Source organism: Dendropsophus ebraccatus, chromosome 8 (assembly GCF_027789765.1).
Source record: "Dendropsophus ebraccatus isolate aDenEbr1 chromosome 8, aDenEbr1.pat, whole genome shotgun sequence".
Classification (NCBI taxonomy): domain Eukaryota; kingdom Metazoa; phylum Chordata; class Amphibia; order Anura; family Hylidae; genus Dendropsophus; species Dendropsophus ebraccatus.
This window is the reverse complement of record NC_091461.1, coordinates 22229516-22249091: the sequence shown is the minus strand read 5'-3', so window position 1 is coordinate 22249091 and position 19576 is coordinate 22229516. Positions and strand designations below refer to the sequence as shown.

General features: G+C 43.7%; 1 protein-coding gene across 1 annotated transcript in view; it reads left to right on the top strand.

The window, feature by feature from the left end:
- The window catches only part of HPS1 (HPS1 biogenesis of lysosomal organelles complex 3 subunit 1), a 35731-nt gene continuing 16155 nt past the window's right edge, over positions 1-19576 (top strand). Inside the window, exons 1-14 of the mRNA XM_069978926.1 lie at positions 1-108; positions 278-379; positions 1134-1247; positions 3323-3457; positions 3966-4108; positions 6715-6823; positions 8813-8973; positions 9069-9171; positions 10167-10236; positions 10832-10893; positions 10982-11149; positions 11489-11668; positions 13324-13391; positions 19108-19239. Coding sequence (XP_069835027.1) covers positions 1134-1247; positions 3323-3457; positions 3966-4108; positions 6715-6823; positions 8813-8973; positions 9069-9171; positions 10167-10236; positions 10832-10893; positions 10982-11149; positions 11489-11668; positions 13324-13391; positions 19108-19239 — 1445 coding nt within the window. The 5' untranslated portion in view covers positions 1-108; positions 278-379. The remainder of the gene's footprint in view (positions 109-277; positions 380-1133; positions 1248-3322; positions 3458-3965; positions 4109-6714; positions 6824-8812; positions 8974-9068; positions 9172-10166; positions 10237-10831; positions 10894-10981; positions 11150-11488; positions 11669-13323; positions 13392-19107; positions 19240-19576) is intronic.

Below are 19576 nucleotides of genomic sequence, written 5' to 3'. Positions count from 1 at the left end.
GAAGTGTCCCAGCCTCAGCTGTCTACATGGAGGTGAGGTTCTGTCCTGGTGAGAACCTGCAGTGCACTGGATGATCAGCTGGAATATTCTGCAGCGGTGAAGCTGGGGGTAATATATATTTTTGCATTTACTAGGATGCATTCATGCATTGTTGCATTGTGATTGCAGTTAGCGTTAATAACGTGCGGGATATGTTTTATCTTGTGACGCTATTAGATTATGAGAGTCTACAGGATTCCTGTCCAGCACTTTATCCTATTTTTTTGGTCTGTACCAGGCAAAGAAGAAGGTAATGAGGAATGAAGAGGACGGTCGGTGACTGAGGAGCGGAGGCATCGGATCCATCACTGAAGACCTAGAGGGACAGCAGGATATTACAGTAAGTTTTTCCATAAACTGCAACACTCTTGTCCCCAGTTTGTGTGTGGTATTGCAGCACAGTTCTAATGAAGCGGAGTTGTAATACCAAACGCAACCTGAGGACGGGGGTGGCACTGTTTTGTAAGAAAGCAGCCATGTTTTTAAACACCAGGACAAACCCTTAAAGGGGTAGTGCGGCGGTAAAAAATTATTCACAGAATAACACACATTACAAAGTTATACAACTTTGTAATGTATGTTATGTCTGTGAATGGCCCCCTTCCCCGTGTCCCACCACCCCCACCCGTGTACCCGGAAGTGTAGTGCATTATACATTACCTGATCCGTGTCGCACCCGTCCGCCATCTTGTGCCAAACGTCATCTTCGGCCGGACGGCCCAAACACCTGCGATCTTCCCGAGTGCCGGCCGCGTCATCAGCTGAGCATAACTGAGCATCGGCTGAGCATAACTGTGCTCGGCCAATCGCGGCTCAGCGCTGAGCCGCGATTGGCCGAGCACAGTTTGGCACCGCATTGGCCGAAGATGACGTTTGGCTCAAGATGGCGGACGCGTGTCGGCACTGATCAGGTATGTTTAATGCACTACACTTCCGGGTACACGGGCGGGGGTGGTGGGACACGGGGAAGGGGGCCATTCACAGACATAACATACATTACAAAGTTGTATAACTTTGTAATGTGTGTTATTCTGTGAATAATTTTTTACCGCCGCACTACCCCTTTAAAGTCTGACTGTATTCCTCCTTGGCAGATGAAGTGTATACTGATCGTCTCAGAGGGAGCTGAGGTCTTGTTCTGCTGGGCTGATGAAGAGTTTGAGAAGAATCTACAGAAAAAGTACTCAGTATGTGATGAGATTCTGCAGGTAAGAGGATGAGATACTAATATATAGATCTGCTGCAGATTGATGCAATCACACATACAGGACCTGCTGCAGATGAATGCAATCACACATACAGGATCTGCTGCAGATTGATGCAATCACACATACAGGATCTGCTGCAGATTGATGCAATCACACATACAGGACCTGCTGCAGATGAATGCGATCACACATACAGGACCTGCTGCAGATGAATGCAATCACACATACAGGATCTGCTGCAGATTGATGCAATCACACATACAGGATCTGCTGCAGATTGATGCAATCACACATATAGGATCTGCTGCAGATTGATGCAATCACACATATAGGATCTGCTGCAGATTGATGCAATCACACATACAGGATCTGCTGCAGATTGATGCAATCACACATACAGGATCTGCTGAAGATTGATGCATCCTTAGTTACACATAGTAACCCTGCCTGTATTTGCGGACCTGCGGACAGGATTACAGATGTGTTTCAGTAAGAGGCCTATTCCACGGAGCGATAATCGGCCGATCGTGTCATCGGCTGATCGTTTATTTAGGTGCAAACCTAAAATCATTGGGCACCCACCGTGCATCGCTACGTGGAATAGCGGTGCGCGGCGGGCGACCGACGATTCCACAAACAGCATACTTTACCTAACCATGTTGCAGGGCTTCTCCTGCGCTCCTTCTTCCTCCTGGTCCCGCGCGCAGCAGCAGCTTTGGTGCGGCCTGTCTTAGCTGACAGACCACTCAGCCAATCACTGGCCAGGACCGCCGCAGTCTGGCGGTCAGCTCAGCATGGTTAGGTAAAGTATAGTGTTTAAACAAGGGCTGCAAGGACATTGGTAACGAGGCCTCACTAAATGATTATCGGGCCATGGAACAGGCCCAGTAAACGAGCGCCGATCTAGCAGATCGGCGCTCATTTACATTATTAATAGGGCCCCCATCGGCCCGTGGAATAGGACCCTAACTGTCCGCATTTGTAGGGACCCCCCTGTCACATAGGTGACACGGACGCACAAAGGCTTAATCATTATTTGCGGAATGTATCATGGCCCCAAAACGAATTTTTAACAGCTACAGATGTGTATATTAGGCCGTATGAACTGCGTGTGTGATATTATGATGTGTGACAGGGGCCATAATGTCACATAATTCTTCTTAAATATAACAATTTTTAGGATCTAACTTGCAGCACATGATAGAATAATATGCAGGTTTGGGTCTATTATACAGTAAGAAACAAGACAATCAAAAAGAGGGACATGTAAGGGGCAAAGAGGGACAGAGGGACGTGGGTCAAATTAGGGACTGTCCCTCCAAAAGAGGGACACTTGTGAGGTATGTAATATATATATATATATATATATATATATATATATATATATATATATATATATATATATAATTATAGTATGCAATGAGCTGCTGCAGCTAAGAGGATGGTATACTATTATATATACAGTACAGTATACAGTTAAGAGGATTTTAAATAAAGGATAATATTTTTTGATACTTTAGGACGCTGTCTTCAATTGCAACTTTTTTTTGGGTTAAGAGGATGCTATACTTATATATACAGTATAGTATGTGTTGTTAGAGGTCTGCAGGTTATTATATATAAGGATGTGATGAGCTGCTGAAGGTAACAGGACTCTATTCTAATATATACACACAGTGGTACCTTGGTGTTCCAACAATTCCAAGTTCAAACTATTTGAAGGAAAAATTTACCCGGAACAAACGCTTGGTACTCAAACTCTGCTCGGTATCCGAACTGTATCTTTATGCTTATTCCACTTTTGCTTATCCCATCTTACATCTATGTTATGGATCCGGTTACATGTCACTTTTGATATTCACATATCCCCAGAGTGTGGTAAATTGTGGTAAATTGTATAATCTTGGACGAGCTGTGGTCTGTATAGAATTTGCTGCACTTCAGAATACAGCAGCCTGCACATCAACATAACATAGTGATATAGACTCTAACTGTTCTTCATATGTATCGTATTCTGTACTCTTTATACATGTCATAATATTTAAAATAACCTGCTCTGTATTGTTCTTGTACAGTCTTCTAGCTTTGGTGACAGCATAAATACCCTTTTTGCCCCTCTGATCATCTCTTGTGTGACGCTGCTGGAGAAGATCGGTGACACGTACACGTGTTTTACTGCTGAGAATGGCCACCTGTGTGTGCTGCACATGGTAAGGCTCTTCTGTTTGTCTGCTGCCATGTTGATCTGTATAGTTACTGAAAATGTGTCACTAGGTTTATGCTGCCTTAAATGAGGGTAGCATAAATGTAAATGATGAGCAGATTGGTGTATTACTTCCATTATTCTGTTTAGCCGTTCTCCTAATATGCAGGAGAATAGGATTCTTGCCACACCCCTTCCCCTGCCTTTCAGATGCTGATTGACAGTTAACTGCCTATACACATCATGGATAGATAACTGCCAATCAGCAGCTGGTGGGCGGAGTTTTCTGCTTCTCATGAATATCCAGGACTACTGGACTCATGCACATAATGGAGGGGACTACTTATTCTCCATGTTATTCAGGAGGAGATTTCTGAATCATTTTGCAGAAAAGATCTGTGAGTGTCATAGCATCCAAAGCAGGAATGAGATTGTTTGCTATAGGTGACTTTTCTGTAATAGTTCTTGCTGGTTTTGCTGTCCTCTAATCCAACATTTGTATATTATCTGTGCAGTTTGGAGAATGTCTCTTCATTGCTGTCAATGGGGATGGAGCAGAAAATGAGGATGACTTGAGAAGAAAGATTTACGTCTTGAAGAGACTCACCGAGGTTCACTTTGGTCTGGTCACTTTGGATGGTCAACTAATCAAAAGAGAGTATGTCTGTAAATTGTATTTCCTTCCTACATGATATCCAAACACTATTGGCATTTTCCTATGAGATAAAATAAAAAATCTTTTTAATGGGTTTCCCAGGATTTGCATTTATGGCTAATCCTTGCTTGGTGGGTGATGACCATTAAATCCCACCTCAATCAGCAGAATAAAATGAGCTGCAGTACCGGACACCACCACATGCGTATGGGTGTCACTACAGTGACAGCTGCAATTGGTGCTTTGTTCTGTTGAACAGTAGAGGTCACATGGTTTAGGGTAGTATTACACGGGCCGATGAAGGCCCGATAAGAACTGTTAACTGTTTACTGGGCCTATTACACGGCCGATTATCGTTTAACAAGGGCTGCAAGGACATTGTTACTGTTGTCCTTGCAGCCTTTGCTTTTACTTTATACATTACCTGTCCAGGCTGCAGGGCTCCTCTTGCGGTCTTCTTCTCCCCAGGTCCCGGGCGCTCCGGCTTCAGAGCGGCCTGTGTCAGCCTGTCCCTCTGAAGCTGGAGCGTGCAGGACCCGGGGAGAAGACCGTAAGAGGAGCCCTGCAGCCTGGATAGGTAATGTAAATCGTCAGTTGCCGGCCGCGCACAGCTATTACACGTAGCGATGCGCGGTCGGTGCCCGACAATTATGGGTTCAAACCTATATCAACGATCAGCAGATGATTGTTGTCATCAGCTGATCGTTGTATTTATTCACGGAGCGATAATCGGCCCGATTATCGGCTGATTATCGTTCCGTGTAATAGTCCCCTTAGACCCTCAACAATTGGATATGAGTGGTGTCTCCTAAAGATAGACCATCAATGTCCTAGAAAACTTCTTCCACCTGCCCTCTTTGCTTTTATCTGTAGGTTTGCAAGAAGATGGGATAGGGGCAAAAAGTAACATAGGACTGCAGAATCAGACTGCATAGGGTTTATTTGTAGTCTGTTACCATGGAGATACATAGATCTACATAGGAGCTGTAGACATACAACAGAAAACCTCCTTGAATATAAAGTGACTGTGCTGGGGAGGCCCCCACCCATGTTACAGGCAGTGGATACCCCCATACTCAGGACTGGTGGGGACCAAGTGCTTTGCAATACATGGACAATTAGCAGATTGCTCTATTGTCTATGGCAGGCTTTATTTTGTCAATTTTACCTTCTAACTTCCTCTCATCTTTTGTTTCCTTTCTTGCTTTACCTAATAATAAAGTTTTTCTGGTAAGTTGTTATTTGTAAAAATTACTATATTTTCAGTATATATATATATATATATATATATATATATATATATATATATATATATTAGTACAAACAATGGGGAATATATATCAGCATCCAATACCAGTCTTAAGTGAGAGTGCGCTGGAGCAATATGCACTATATGTATTATAAAGCATAATCTCATTAATACATTTGGTACATACATGTATCAACACATCTTTTCGACTCTCTATTATTATTATTATTTTTTTTTTTTTGCATAAAAAGTCCATAAATTTCCTCTGGTTTTATGTAACTCACGTTCTGATATTTATGTTGTGAATCGATTCTATGTTGTTAGCAAGTTCTGTGCTTGCTGTCGGTAGGGAAAAAAATTTTCCATTCAGAGGCGGAAAATCTATTCTAACCATGGCCTTATAGGTGCAAGTTAAAGGGGTACTCCAGCGAAAATCTTTTTCTTTCACATCAACTAGTTTCAGAAAGTTATATGAATTTGTAATTTACTTCAATTTAAAAATCATAAGTCTTCCCTTACTTATCAGCTGCTGTATGTCCTACAGGAAGTGGTGTATTCTTTCCAGTCTGACACAGTGCTCTCTGCTGCCACCTCTGTCCATGTCAGGAACTGTCCAGAGCAGGAGAGGTTTTCTATGGGCTTTTGTTGCTGCTCTGGAGAGTTCCTGACATGGACAGAGGTGGCAGCAGAGAGCACAGTGTCACACTGGAAAGACAACAACATTTCCTGCAGGACACACAGCAGCTGAAAAGTATAAGTAGACTATTTTTGTTAAATAGAAGTAAATTACAAATCTATATAACTTTCTGAAACCAGTTGATTTGAAAGAGAAAAAAATTGCATTATAACCCCTTTAATAGAGGGATTGTGCAGAGTTATAAAAAACACAGTCACGTTCTTCCAAAACACCAGTCCTCAGGTTTTGTTTGGTAGTGCAGCTCCGCATCATTCACTTTATTGCTTTTTATGGCTCTTCCGATTGTCAATTGTTAGGGCATGATGGGATTTGTAGTTTTAATATGGCTGGAGAGATACAGGTTGGGAAACACTGCTTTAAAGTGTCACTGTCACTTTAAAACTTTTGACATGTCGAAAGTTTTTTTTTTTTAAATCTGTCAGGGTCTGATAAAAACTTATGACATGGCAAAAGCTGCTGCCTGACACCAATGGTGGAGAATTTCCTTCCTTGAGAGCAAGAGGATCGGACATGCTGAAATCCAACCATCTGATCTGTCTCCTCCCTGACGTCTTTTTTTAGGGAGGTCCCTTGACACCTTAGATGTATAGGAGATTTGGCTGACAATAATCTAATGTGGAAGGATATACAATAGCCTGATGTGTATGTGTTTCCCTCCTGCAGACTCCGACCGCCAGATTCAGATCAGAGGAACCTTGTGTGGAAGACGTTCCAGAGCCTGCTCCTCACATACAGCCGCCTGCAGAAGGAAGACCAAAGCTTTGCTGTAGAGGTGAATGTTCTGGAAAGTGTTAGGGCCCTATTCCACCGGACGATTATTGTTCAGATTATCGTTAAATCGTTCGAATCTAAACGATAATCGTTCGGCTGAAATGCAGTTAACGACTAACGACCGAACGAGAAATCGTTGATCGCTTTATAAGACCTGGACCTATTTTTATTGTTGCTCGTTCGCAAAACATTCGTAAATCGTTCGCATTAAATAAGGCTTCGTTGGGTCGTTCGCAGTAGATACGAACGCAATAGCGAAGAAATAGTAAAGAAAAATTATCGCAAATACGATCATAAGTAACGATTATCGTTCCATGGAAATGAGTGAACGTTTTCAGGTCTTTCGCAATAGCGGTCGTTTGAGATCGTTAATCGTTAACGATTATGCGAACGATAATCGTCCGGTGGAATAGGGCCCTCAGGAATACAGATAAGCACAACTCCAGTATGCTCGACTCCAATTGTTCACGATTTTATTATCGGTAGCTGGAGAAGAAGCAGCACCAGGGCTACCTGGAAAACATGGATGCGGCCATAGGCGATAGGCCATATCCATGTTTTCCTAGACTCTCTAGGCCTGCATCAAACGCCAGCTACCAATAATCAAATGCTGAACGATTGGATTTGAGCATACTGGAGTTGTAGTTCAGATCTCCTAAATAGAGATGAACACAACAGGAGCTTCTGACTACAACACACTCCCATTAGATGGTTGCTGTAGGTTGACTGCCTCGTTGTAGATGGATTTTGGCTGTATTGGCTGGGTTCACACTACGTTTTTGCAATCCGTTTTTTTGCAAAAAACGGATGGAAAAACATACGTGTGTGTGCATCCGTTTTGATCCATTTTTACATTGAATTCCATTATAAAAAAAAAAAAAGCGGGCCAAACGGATCAGTTTTTTTTACCGTACACAAAAACGTAGTCAACCTCACTTTTGTGCCCATTACAAAAAACGGATCCGTTTTTTTTTCTTTTTTTTTAATAATGGAATTCAATGGAAAAATGGGTGCACACAATGCAATACGTTTAAAAAAAAACAAAAAACGTAGTGTAAACCCATCCTAAGCAGCTCGCACAGTTTTTATGCATGAGGAGCACGTACAGTATAGAGCAGAGTTGGTCACACAGAACACTGACGCCCATTATGATTGAGTACAGAAGTTTATTGTCGTTTACAGTATAAGCAGAAAACACCAAGATATGCATGAACTAATATCAACGCTCAACATAACATGAAAGTTAAAGGAGAAGTTTAATGTGCAAGTGTAATGAACTCTCCAGTATCTAAGAAATTCATAAGAAACACACATGTAGACCTAAAGGCGTTAGAGAAACATGGATGCTTTCTGTAAAAACATGGGGGTGGTCTGGTATTGCTGCGCAGCTGACACAACTAATACGACTTAGCTGTAATACCAGAAACAACCTATGGATAGGGGTGGCGCTGTTGTTGGAGGAAAGCTACAACACATTTCCTTTGCATTGGTCACTAGTCAGAACTCATAGACCCGGTGCTACAATGTCAGTTCAGTGTTTTTGCAACAATGGGATTTACCCCTATGGGACCGGGTGCATGAGCAGATTTCTTAAAGGAGTTTTACGATTTGACCCCAAAAGGATTAGGGCAAAAACACGGACAACTGATACAATTTAAGTTGATCATACATTCACGGTGGATTCAAACATGTCAGTCTATGGTGTATGGGGCTCCCGTAATCAACCACCGGCAGATTGGGGTCAGCCATGGTAGAAACTGGCGGCTGACCCCTTTTGGTCAGAAAGAAATAAGCCGCAGTGAGAGCGCTCTCGCTCCCATAGACAACACAGGATCACTTGGCCGTTCCAAACACTTCTATGTATGGGGAAGGGGGCGGCAGGAGATGTAACTGACGGCCGCGTGCTTATTCGTCTCTCTCTTATTGAAGGTGTATGACCGTCTTTACTTTGCCACATCTGCACATCATTATTTTCTCTTCCACCTGACAGGCTGTGGAGCGTCTGATACACCCGAAGCTTTGTGAGCAGTGTATTGAGTTCCTGGAGAAGCAGATTGTGCAGTACATCAATGGCAGCAATGAGCGAGGAGGCGAGGAAGTCCTGCATGCCTTCATCCTGGTCAACACCAAACTTCTGGCACTTTTCTCAAGGTGTGAACTTTTACTTTAATAAAAATAAAAAAGTCTTATGCACTGCTATTATAGTTTGTTGCCAAGTATATGTTAATTATTTTTTCTATATGCAGTCGAAACGCCAGTTCCCTGAGACCCGCAGACCTTCTTTCCCTGATTCTCATAGTCCAGGATCTGTATCCAGGGGTCAATATACTAGAGGAGCAGAATGTACCGGTAAAACTGCTTCATGTTACCTTCATAAGGAAAATCCTGCTATTTTGTGTTGTATGTCAGTATTATGGTATAAATAGTACAGATTGTTCGTGGTTTTTCTTTGTGGTTATCATAGCAATTGTGAATGGCTGTAGCGTGGATGCATCTTAGAGGGCATTCACACGAGTCCCCAGCATCATCATTCATAAGGCCATGTTCCCACTTTGTAAGACACCAGCCGTTCTGTGATCTGGCCGTGTCACAGAACGGCCGGTGTCAGAGAAGATTATCCCGGCAAGTACTGCAGTACCAGCCGGATGATCTTCACTCCTAATGAATTGGGATGCGGGTGCATCCGTGCACGCCCGCAATTCGCCTTTGCACACAATGGAGCGTGCGGCCGGAGCCGCACACTCTATTGTGTGAACTGACAGGTTCTCTGCAGCCGCTATTCAGTGAATGTCAGTTTTTTTGCGGCGCCGCTAGGAATCCCCGCTGGAGTGTATACTATGGGGGAGATTTATCAAACTGGTGTAAAGTAGAATTGTCTTAGTTGCGCCTAGCAACCAATCAGATTCCACTTTTCATTCCTTACAAATTTTTTGAAAAATGAAAGCTGGAATCTGATTGGTTGCTAGGGGCAACTGAGCCAGTTCTACTTTACACCAGTTTGATAAATCTCCCCCTATGTGTATACACTCCGGCCGGGATTCCATAGACTGCGGCACTACGTAAGTTCAGTAGTAATCACGGCTGTTGTTTTATTGCAAATTATCCTTATTTACAGACCATGCACGGAACATGTGTTTGCATTACTTGTGCAACCCTTAAGCTCTCCTGTGGTTGTACTAAAGCGATTACCTTATTTTATTATTAATTTATTATTATTATCTTAGTTATAATCACAAGAGGTCCATGTACTGTGACAATAAATGCATCTGTACCATTACTGCATTATTCCAGCATTAGGCAGGACTCGCTTCCTGGCCAGTAACACTATATTATTCTTATATCAGGGCGCAGAGGACAATGCAACCTCAGAGGAATATTACACTCCTGACCCCTCTCCCAGCACTAGCAGCTTAGGTGAGTGTCATAAATACAGCATAAAAAGGTATAAATCTATAGTGGATCAGTATGAAATCTTCTACTCATTCAATTGCTGGATAAGCGTATACACCTCCCCTCCTCCTCCGATCAGTGTTTTGTATGTTACTCCTTTGTTTCCTCTCCCTATTTGAAAAGGTGTTTAAACAGAAGGCATCCCTATGTCCACATGACAGCCCACATTCATCATAACAGTTAGAAATGCAAACACCTTCCCTGAAACGCTGTGTCCAACCATGCAACCTTTGTTATCATCCTAAAAACTGTAAAGTAAAAAAGAAAAAAAAAGCAACTTTGTAATAGAGAGGAATGACATATTACTTTCCGCTTCTTCATAGTAACATAAAAGAGAGTGTGACTTCAGGATCCGACTACGCACAGTTTTATTTGCAGTCTGTTACCATGGAGACACATAGTATACCTAGCAGTTGAGGAAAATGTTTAGTTAACATCTATAGCAAAGTTGCATTATTTTAGATGCAAAATAGGCTTCAGTCTCACATCTCATGCCTCACTTATATGACATAACTCACTATAAGCTGGTGATACTAACCTCAATATCCCATTTGTAAAGGTGGTAGCAGCGGCAGGGACGATGATTCATCAATGTCTAGCTATGGGGACACTGAAATCCAGGTAGACTTTCCTTATATTATTTTCATGGTCTTATGTCTATGCCTTGTAGCTTCTAGGTCTAATACCATCCATTTTTCCTCTCCTTTAGATTGCTGAGGACAGCTTAAAGACTCTGGTGGGCCCGCTGCCAGAGTCTACCAACACGAGGCGGGTGTTTCTGGATGCCAACCTGAGAGAGGGTTACTGCCCCATGATGCCTCATTCTCTGTATTGCTTGCCTCTATGGCAGGGGATGTCGCTGGTTCTTTTGACAAAGGTGATGAGGGATGAGTATTGGGTGATGGCGTGTGCTTGGCATAGGAGGTATCCAATGTAAATCTACATCTGATTTGTCTCTTTGTAAAAGTAACTACTGCTCTTCTAGACTCCAGTCACTTATGTATTCCATGCACTGCCATTCATGTCAATCCCTGCTATGTATTGCTACATTTGTGCTGATGCACCAGGCATGACTGCCTTACCTGCTTGCTTCTGGTTTCCAACTTTTTGTACTCGGAAGGACTATGTTTTCCAGTAAAGGTTCCTGCTGTCTCCACACAACACACTAGAGTTGTCCTTCAACCCTGACTGCTATTCCCTATCATTGCCCTTACAGTTCTCTGGAAGCCACATAGCTCTGCCGCTGTACCAGCTGCTAGATGGATTCACCATGATGGAGAGGATGCTCCTGGAGGGACACTACATTCATCAAATTGTGCGGTCAAATCCCATCATGGCCGAGCTGAAGCAGAGAACGGATCGCTTTGTTAAGAGCCTTGGGGGTCGGGAAATTCAGGTGAGAGGCGCTGGAGTGTATGGTACATTATGTTCGACTATGTTTGTCGAACGTTCTATGGATCAGGTCAAGATGTAGACCATTGATTTGAAAAAGTGGAGATACTAATTCTATGTGCCGAGATCCAACTGGTTAGTAGTCTGTAGATTAATATACCCTGAGGGGAAAGAGAGTGTATGGGTATGACTATAGCCATGTGGCTACGATAATGCCCATATTAGGAGAAGTGCGGCGAAAATTTTTATTAAAGTACTGTATTGTCCCCCAAAAGTTATACAAATCACCAATATACACTTAGTACGGGAAAAGCACATAAAGTGCTTTTTTCCCTGCACTTACTCCTGCATCAAGGCTTCACTTCCTGGATAACATGGTGATGTCACTTCCTGGATAACATGGTGATGTCACCTTCTAGATAACATGGTGATGTCACTTCCTGGATAACATGGTGATTTCAAGACCTGACTCCCAGAGCTGTGCGGGCTGTGGCTGCTGGAGAGGATGATGGCAGGGGGATGCTCAGTGTCCCTCCAGTGCCCTGTGTCCCTCAGTGTCCCCCTGCCATCATTCTCTCCAGCAGCCACAGCCCGCACAGCTCTGGGAGTCGGGTCGTGACATCACCATATTATCCAGGAAGTGACATCACCATGTTATCCAGGAAGTGACATCACTATGTTATCCAGAAAGTGACATCACCATTTTATCCAGGAAGTGAAGCCTTGATGCAGTAGTAAGTGCAGGAAAAAAAGCACTTAATAAGCATTTCCCGTAATAAGTGTATATTGGTGATTTTGGGGAACTTTTGGGGGCCAATACAATACTTTAATAAAAATTGTCGCCGGACTTCTCCTTTAAGGATAGCCAGCGATAAGTGGGAAAGCTATTTGGCGAACAGTATAGGCATTTGTATTGCAATTTCTCTACACCCATGGGGTCTCCACCTCAAAAGACTTTGGAGAAGACATCTGGATAACTACAAGACTGAGCCAGAATACAGTCCTGGAGGATAAGAGTTTGATCTATTCAAGTTCTGCAGTGATCAGCTGTTTGGTCCCTTCAATGTTTACCTGCACCTTGCCATTGCCATGGTTTTAGTAGCAGTAATCAATGCAAAGAACTGCGGATTCGCCCTGTTCATTCGAATGGGACAGTGTTACCATTTCTTGCACTTCTGCAACTAAAAGTATGGATGAGTGCAGTTGAACAATGAAGCAGTACGCTGATCCCTTCAGACTGTTGATCTGTGACTGGATTTTTTACCACTTAGATAATCCATTTAAATTTGTTTTTACCAAAATCAATCATTTTGACAAGAAACTTTTGCAATAAATCATCTTTTTATAGAAGATGATTCTACCTCTGCCCTTCTGTCCCCTCGCCTCCCACACTGATCATTTACTCCCAATCCTCTGTCTTCAGAGAAATGGAGAAGAATATGGTTGATAGGTGCACTGAGAGATCAGGTTATAGTGGCAGCTCATAAAAGAAGAGGGGAGGAGGAGGGAGCAGCTGCAGAGGGGGCAGAGACAAATACACAACCTAAGATCTGTAAGTGAAGCTAAGTATTTATGGAGTTACTCTACACTTCTTGTCCTGTATTGTACTTTTATACTTGTTTTGAGTTTGTTTCTTCTTTTCTTTCAAAATCCCTTTAGTTACAGAACATTTGGCATGAATTCAAGAACAAAGCATTCTCCAGAACCGAGACCGCAAGTTCAGCAGAGTAAGTGCCATAGTATCTAACTTTATGCAGCTCTGTAAGTATCAATGCTATATGGGGGAACACAACCCCCTGGGTCTGGCTTTACAAACGCCTGCTGTTTGGTGGGGGAAGCCTTGGCTGGACATACATACATAGGGGTAGATTTATCAAATTACGGTTCAGGGAAGAAAGAGTGCTGCACCTCACACCTATGGCTGATACTAGTACCACTCGGCTGCATAAAAAACATCAGAATTCTGTATGTGAATTGATCAAGCCACATTGCCCCATGTACCTTGTGCAGGTATCTGATACACATGGGTCCCTCCACTAAGTCCACACTGTGCCGGTCAGTGACCACTACCCCCGCAGGCGTGCACAGTCAGGGAAGGGGGGCCATGGAACGGCCCTGCAACCCCCATGCCACAGGACCAGACCCAAAAACACCACACCAAAACCCAGCCAGCACCACCGGCGGAGGAAGCTGCCCCCAAACAGCACAAGTCTGGATAAGGTATTGCACTCACCATAGCTATCACAGATAGAAAGGGACAGACAGGAGGGATTAAAACCATGAGTACTCAGGTGTCTCCTGCTAATTGCGGTCATGTGGGTCTAACCAGGAGGAGTGCAAAACACGGAGAAAAGAGAGAAACAAAATACGGTTCAGGGAAGAAAAAGAGTGCTGCACCTCACACCTCTATGGCTGATACTAGTACCTCTCGGCTGCATAAAAAACATCAGAATTCTGTATGTGAATTGATCAAGCCACATTGCCCTATGTACCTCGTAGATTTATCAAATATGGTGTAAAGTGAAACTGGCTCAGTTGCCCCTGGCAACCAATCAGATTCCACCTTTCATTTTCCAAAGAGTCTGTAAGGAATGAAAGGTGGAATCTGATTGGTTGCTAAGGGCAACTGAGTCAGTTTCACTTTACAACATGTTTGATAAATTTCCCCCTTAGTGACTTTCTACGTAGCCAAATCGAGGTTCTGTCCAGCTTGCTGCCATTTCTGTCTATAAAGGAAGTCTATCAAGACCATCTCCTGTAGGGAGATGGCGATCGCAGCATGCCAGAAAATGAAGCGCTCAGCCACAGGTGATATGAACACCCACATCTGAACTGATAAAAACTTTTGACATGTTATTACAACATTTCAGAAGTTTTTTTTTAAATGTTGCCACACTGGAATACCCTTTTAAGGGTTAATCTTTGTCAATGTATTAGTTAGGTATAATTGGTATAACACAGCTGCTGAATATATAGTAGAAAATACCCAGTGTTGGACCTAGAATAGGTGTTAAAGGTGATACACTTTAACGCCTCGTTCACACGTTGTAAGACAGTGGCCGTTCTGTGACATGGCTGTGTCACAGAACGGCCGCTGTCTGTGAAGTTCACCCGTACCGGACAGATGTACATCACTTCTTTCGAACTGAAATGCAGGCACATTCGGGTATGCCTGTGTTCCAATTAACCATAGGAGACAATGTAAAGTATGGCGGGAGACGCACTTTACATTGTCTGTACAGTCAAATGTCAGTTTTTTGTGCGGCCGCATTGAATCCCAGTCGGAGTGTATACAGTGTGTACACACTCCGGCCAGGATTCCATAGTGATGAAAGTGGTCGGCCGCTCTTTAATGAATATATATACGTTGTGTGAACTTGTGTGAACTCCGGACGGAAGGCGTTTTTTTAGTATCACCAGGGAGGGGTGGGATAAAAGCAATGGCATCCACTTACCTCCCTGGCTCCAGCACTGAGGCCAGCATCACGCTGCTCTGGTCTCCGGTGGCTCACGTCGAGGGAACTTGAGACGCGAAGCTTGCAGGCCCGCTCAGCCATTCAGTGGCTCTAGCGGTGTCCGGCCTCTGCATCTGAATGGCTGAGCGGGCCTGCCAGCATCATGTCTCAAGTTTCCTATGAGACATGAGCAGCCGGAGCAGTGTGATGCGGGCCCCAGCTCATCACAACATTGTCTTCATCCACCCCCTCCTCGGCGATACTGAAAAAAAAACGCCTCCCACCCGGAGTACCCCTTTAAGGGGAATATTCAATTTCACACCATTTCAGTTTTTTCTATCTAAATCATCTCTTCACATCCTTCTGCATTTAAATTGAAGCTTTTCATTTTACAGCGGTCCAAGCTTTCACATTTTATGTTTCCGTGAATCGTAAAATGGCTGCCATAAATGTGTTTTTTTTTTTCTATCTCTATAGGAAATATGGTTCTAGATAAAAGTCCTGATTGTTTTTAGATCAGCGGGTGATACTGTCAAATGTTTTGTGTGTTTTAAAAACTACTTTTTATGTCTCCGCTTCCTTATATTAACCCGGTGTCGGTGCTGTTTTTGGGGCTTTGTAAATCTCAGGTTATGGTTCTGTCCGGGGTTAGGGTTTGTGGTTAGATTTATCTCTGGACTTCTCTCTATTGCTTTTCTCATTGTGACACTATGAAATACGACATAATAAAGTGTGTTATTTGGAATATATCTTACTATATCTGGGTAAACTTATGGAACCACTATGGAAGAAGCGGTCCTATAATGCCTGCTATACATGGCACAGTAGCTGGTACAATGTTTTTATTTCTACAATAGGAATTCCAGGAATTTTTGTGTGCATTTTTTTTAAATAAATCTTTACAACTTTGTAATATAACTCGATTGAAGAAAATGTTTTTTTTTTTTTGTTGTTTTACATTAAGTAGCAGCAGCAAGGGTAACATTAGGGCCGGCTCTGGGTTTTTGCAGGCTTGTGGGCAGCAGATCCTCAGGGGGCTTCTCATTCATCCGCTATGCACCCATCATCCACACACTATGCACAATCACTTGAGACACCACTAACATACACAAGCACATATTACTGACACAGACACTGACTGAGGCGCACACTGGCTGACACAGACACTTACTGACACACACATTACTGACTGACACACACATTACTGACTGACACACACCGCTTACAACTCAGTCTTCTCCCTCTTCCTCTCTCTGGGACTGATGTCCACACTGTAGGTTTGAGGACCTGCAGGTCCTTCACCCTTTTCTCTCTCTGTGTGGGACCTGCTCCATCTCCTGTGTCCTCAGCCCGCTCACCCTGCACTACAGTGAGCAGGCTGAACATTAAAACACCGGGCCCCTCTCCCTCTCTGGGCCCCTAGAGGCACTGTGGGCCCCATCACTTGCCCGGGTAAGCCCTGTGCTGACACTGTCCGTGGGTAACATGGTCCTTCTGCTGCCACCAGTGACTGTGTTGGGAATGGCAGGGCCGCTCAAGCCTTTGTCCTAACACAGCTACATATCATTAGTGACTGAGCCTCCCCTGATGTTTATTTTATTGTCTCTTATATACAACAGTCCCAGCGGACTGAAAACCATCTGCAGTTTCATGCTAGTAGTGCCATAGCTTTCACTGTCCTAACATTAAACACAGCTACAAAACTTGGATCACACGGACAAGGAGAGAAAGGAGCGCTGCACCTCACACCTATGGTTGACACTAATGCCTCGCGGCTACATTTAAAAACCAACGCCAGGATGTTGGTATATAATTTGATGGAACCATATTGCCCCATGTTCCACGTGACACGTGTTCACATGAGTCCCTACACTAACTGACAACCTTTCTTTTACATTTATTGTATTTTACATTTCTCCCTTTTCTAAGTGTTTGCACTCCTCCTGGTAAGACCCACATGACCGCAATCAGCAGAAGGCACCTGTGCACACATGACTAGTACCTCCTATTTTTCCCATTCTACCTGCAGGAGCAATGGTAAGTGTTTTAGACCTTGTTCACACTGGTGTTGCTTGGTGGCAACTTTCTCCGCCGGCGGTGCCTGCTGGGTTTTGGGGTGGCCCTTGGGGATTGGTCCTGTGACAGTGGGGTTGCAGGGCTGTTCTATGGCCTCCCTTCCCTGTTTGTGCTCACTTTGCGGGGTTGGCGGTCGCTAAATGACACGGTGGTGAGTTAGTGTAGTGACTCATGTGAACCAGGGGACCTGCACGTGGTACATGAGGCAATATGGTTTGATCAAATGATATACCAACATCCTGGTGTTGGTTTTTAAATGTAGCCGAGAGGCTTTGGTGTCAGCCATAGGTGTGAGGTGCAGCGCTCCTTTCTCTCCTTGTCCGTAAAACTTGGATCACAGCCATACCCATAACCTGCCAAATGTCTGTATCCCTAACGCACGTTTATGCGAGTACTGCTGTACCCATTTTAGCTTTATTATATGATGATTGCTTTATACCCTGACACTGCTTGAGCACATTTGTCCCCAACATAGTGTGAATACTGCCCTAATCTGTGGTCTGTGAAAATTTGTTTTTGGAACTGCCTCTTGTTTTAACATTGTATGTTTATTTTTGCATGAATTAAATTGGTTGTATTTTATATGGGTTTTGATGTAATGTTATAGCTCTCTATTCGCATTAGATCAGCCATTAGACTTTGGGAAGCCGCCTGAGTCAGAAGCTCTGCAGCTGCAGTACCCCGTAGGAGATTGACAATTATGCTTGCTTGCTCTGCCACACTGTGCCGTGGCTGCAGTATTACTGACACAGACAGGCAGGTGTAATGTCTATTGTAATGTTAACATGCATTAAATAGACATAAGGGGAGGCTCAGTATCACTGGCACTGATAATATGTAAATGACCAGGGCTTGAGCAACCCTGCAGTTCTTAACACATCCACTGGTAGCAGCAAAGTAGCTATTATTGCTGCCTTTTAATGTAAAAAAGAAAAGCTATAGATATATATTCTTATTCTCCAGAAAACCCCTTTAACAAAAATGAAAAATATTATTATTAAGACCAAGTGTAAAGTTGCTTTATTTGCAACAAAGTTGCTTTTTTAGGCAATGAATTGATAAAAATATTTCAGTCATTAACACATTGACTAAGGGTAGTATTACACATGCCGATGGGGGCCTCATAATAACTGTAAATGAGCGCCGATCTGCTAGATCGGCGCTCGTTTACTGGGCCTATTACACAGCCCGAGAATCATTTAACAAGGGCTGCATGGACATTGTTACCGATGTCCTTGCAGCCCTTGCTTAAACTCTATACATTACCTATCCATGCTCCAGGGCTCCTCTTGCCCTCTGCTTCTCCCAGGGTCCCGCGCGCTGCAGATTCAGAGTGGCCTGTCTCAGCTGACAGGCCGCCCAGCCAATCACTGGCCGTGGCAGTCCCGGCCTGTGATTAACTGAGCGGCCTGTCTGCTCAGACAGGCCGCTCTGAAGCTGGAGCGCGCGTGACCCGGGGAGAAGCAGAGCGCAAGAGGAGCCCTGGAGCATGGATAGGTAATGTATACAGTTTGGAAATTGTCAGCCGCCGGCCGTGCACCGCTATTACACGTAGCGATGCGCAGTAGGCGCCCGACAATTATAGGTCCAAACCTATATCAACGATCAGCCAATGAACGTTGTCACCTGCTGATCGTTGTGTTTATTACACAGAACGATAATCGGCCGGATAGGGATGATTTGGCTGATTATCGTTCCGTGTAAAAGGGCCCTAAACCTGGCACCTGGATTTGTGACCCACTACATGGACACACTCCACAGATAAGACTGAACTGACCAAGAATCTTGGACTTCTAAATAAGCTTTAATTTACAACGAGTCCTTTTTATTGCCCTGGCTTATCTATGTGATGTATATATGAATGATATAGGTGGCAGTATGTGGTTAATGGTTGTCTCTGTTTTATTGACAGACTCATTCAAGCCTGTGGAAGTGTAAAGCGTCAGCTCTGCTCCGTGTACCGTCAGCTATTCCTGGCCACGCCGATAAGTGGAACACATGCTTTGTCTCTAAATATACAGACTCGGGTCAGGCAACGAGTTCAGTGAGTACGGAACGTTACACGAATGAGCTAGTGTTACTCTATACCAGGGATGGGGAACCTTCGGCCCTCCAGCTGTTGCAAAACTACAATTACCATCGTGCCTGGACAGCCAAAGCTTTAGCTTTGGCTGTCCAGGCACGATGGTAATTGTAGTTTTGCAACAGTTGGAGGGCCGAAGGCTCCCCATCCCTGCTCTTTACTATACATTGAACATTGCTATCGGATACCAAAGCACTCCATGTTTGGGTTTTGTTTTTTTGTCTTTGTAATGCACACTCACAGTCACTAGTTCAACAACTCCATCTGTTTAATGCAAGATTATCATTTTATTACTGTA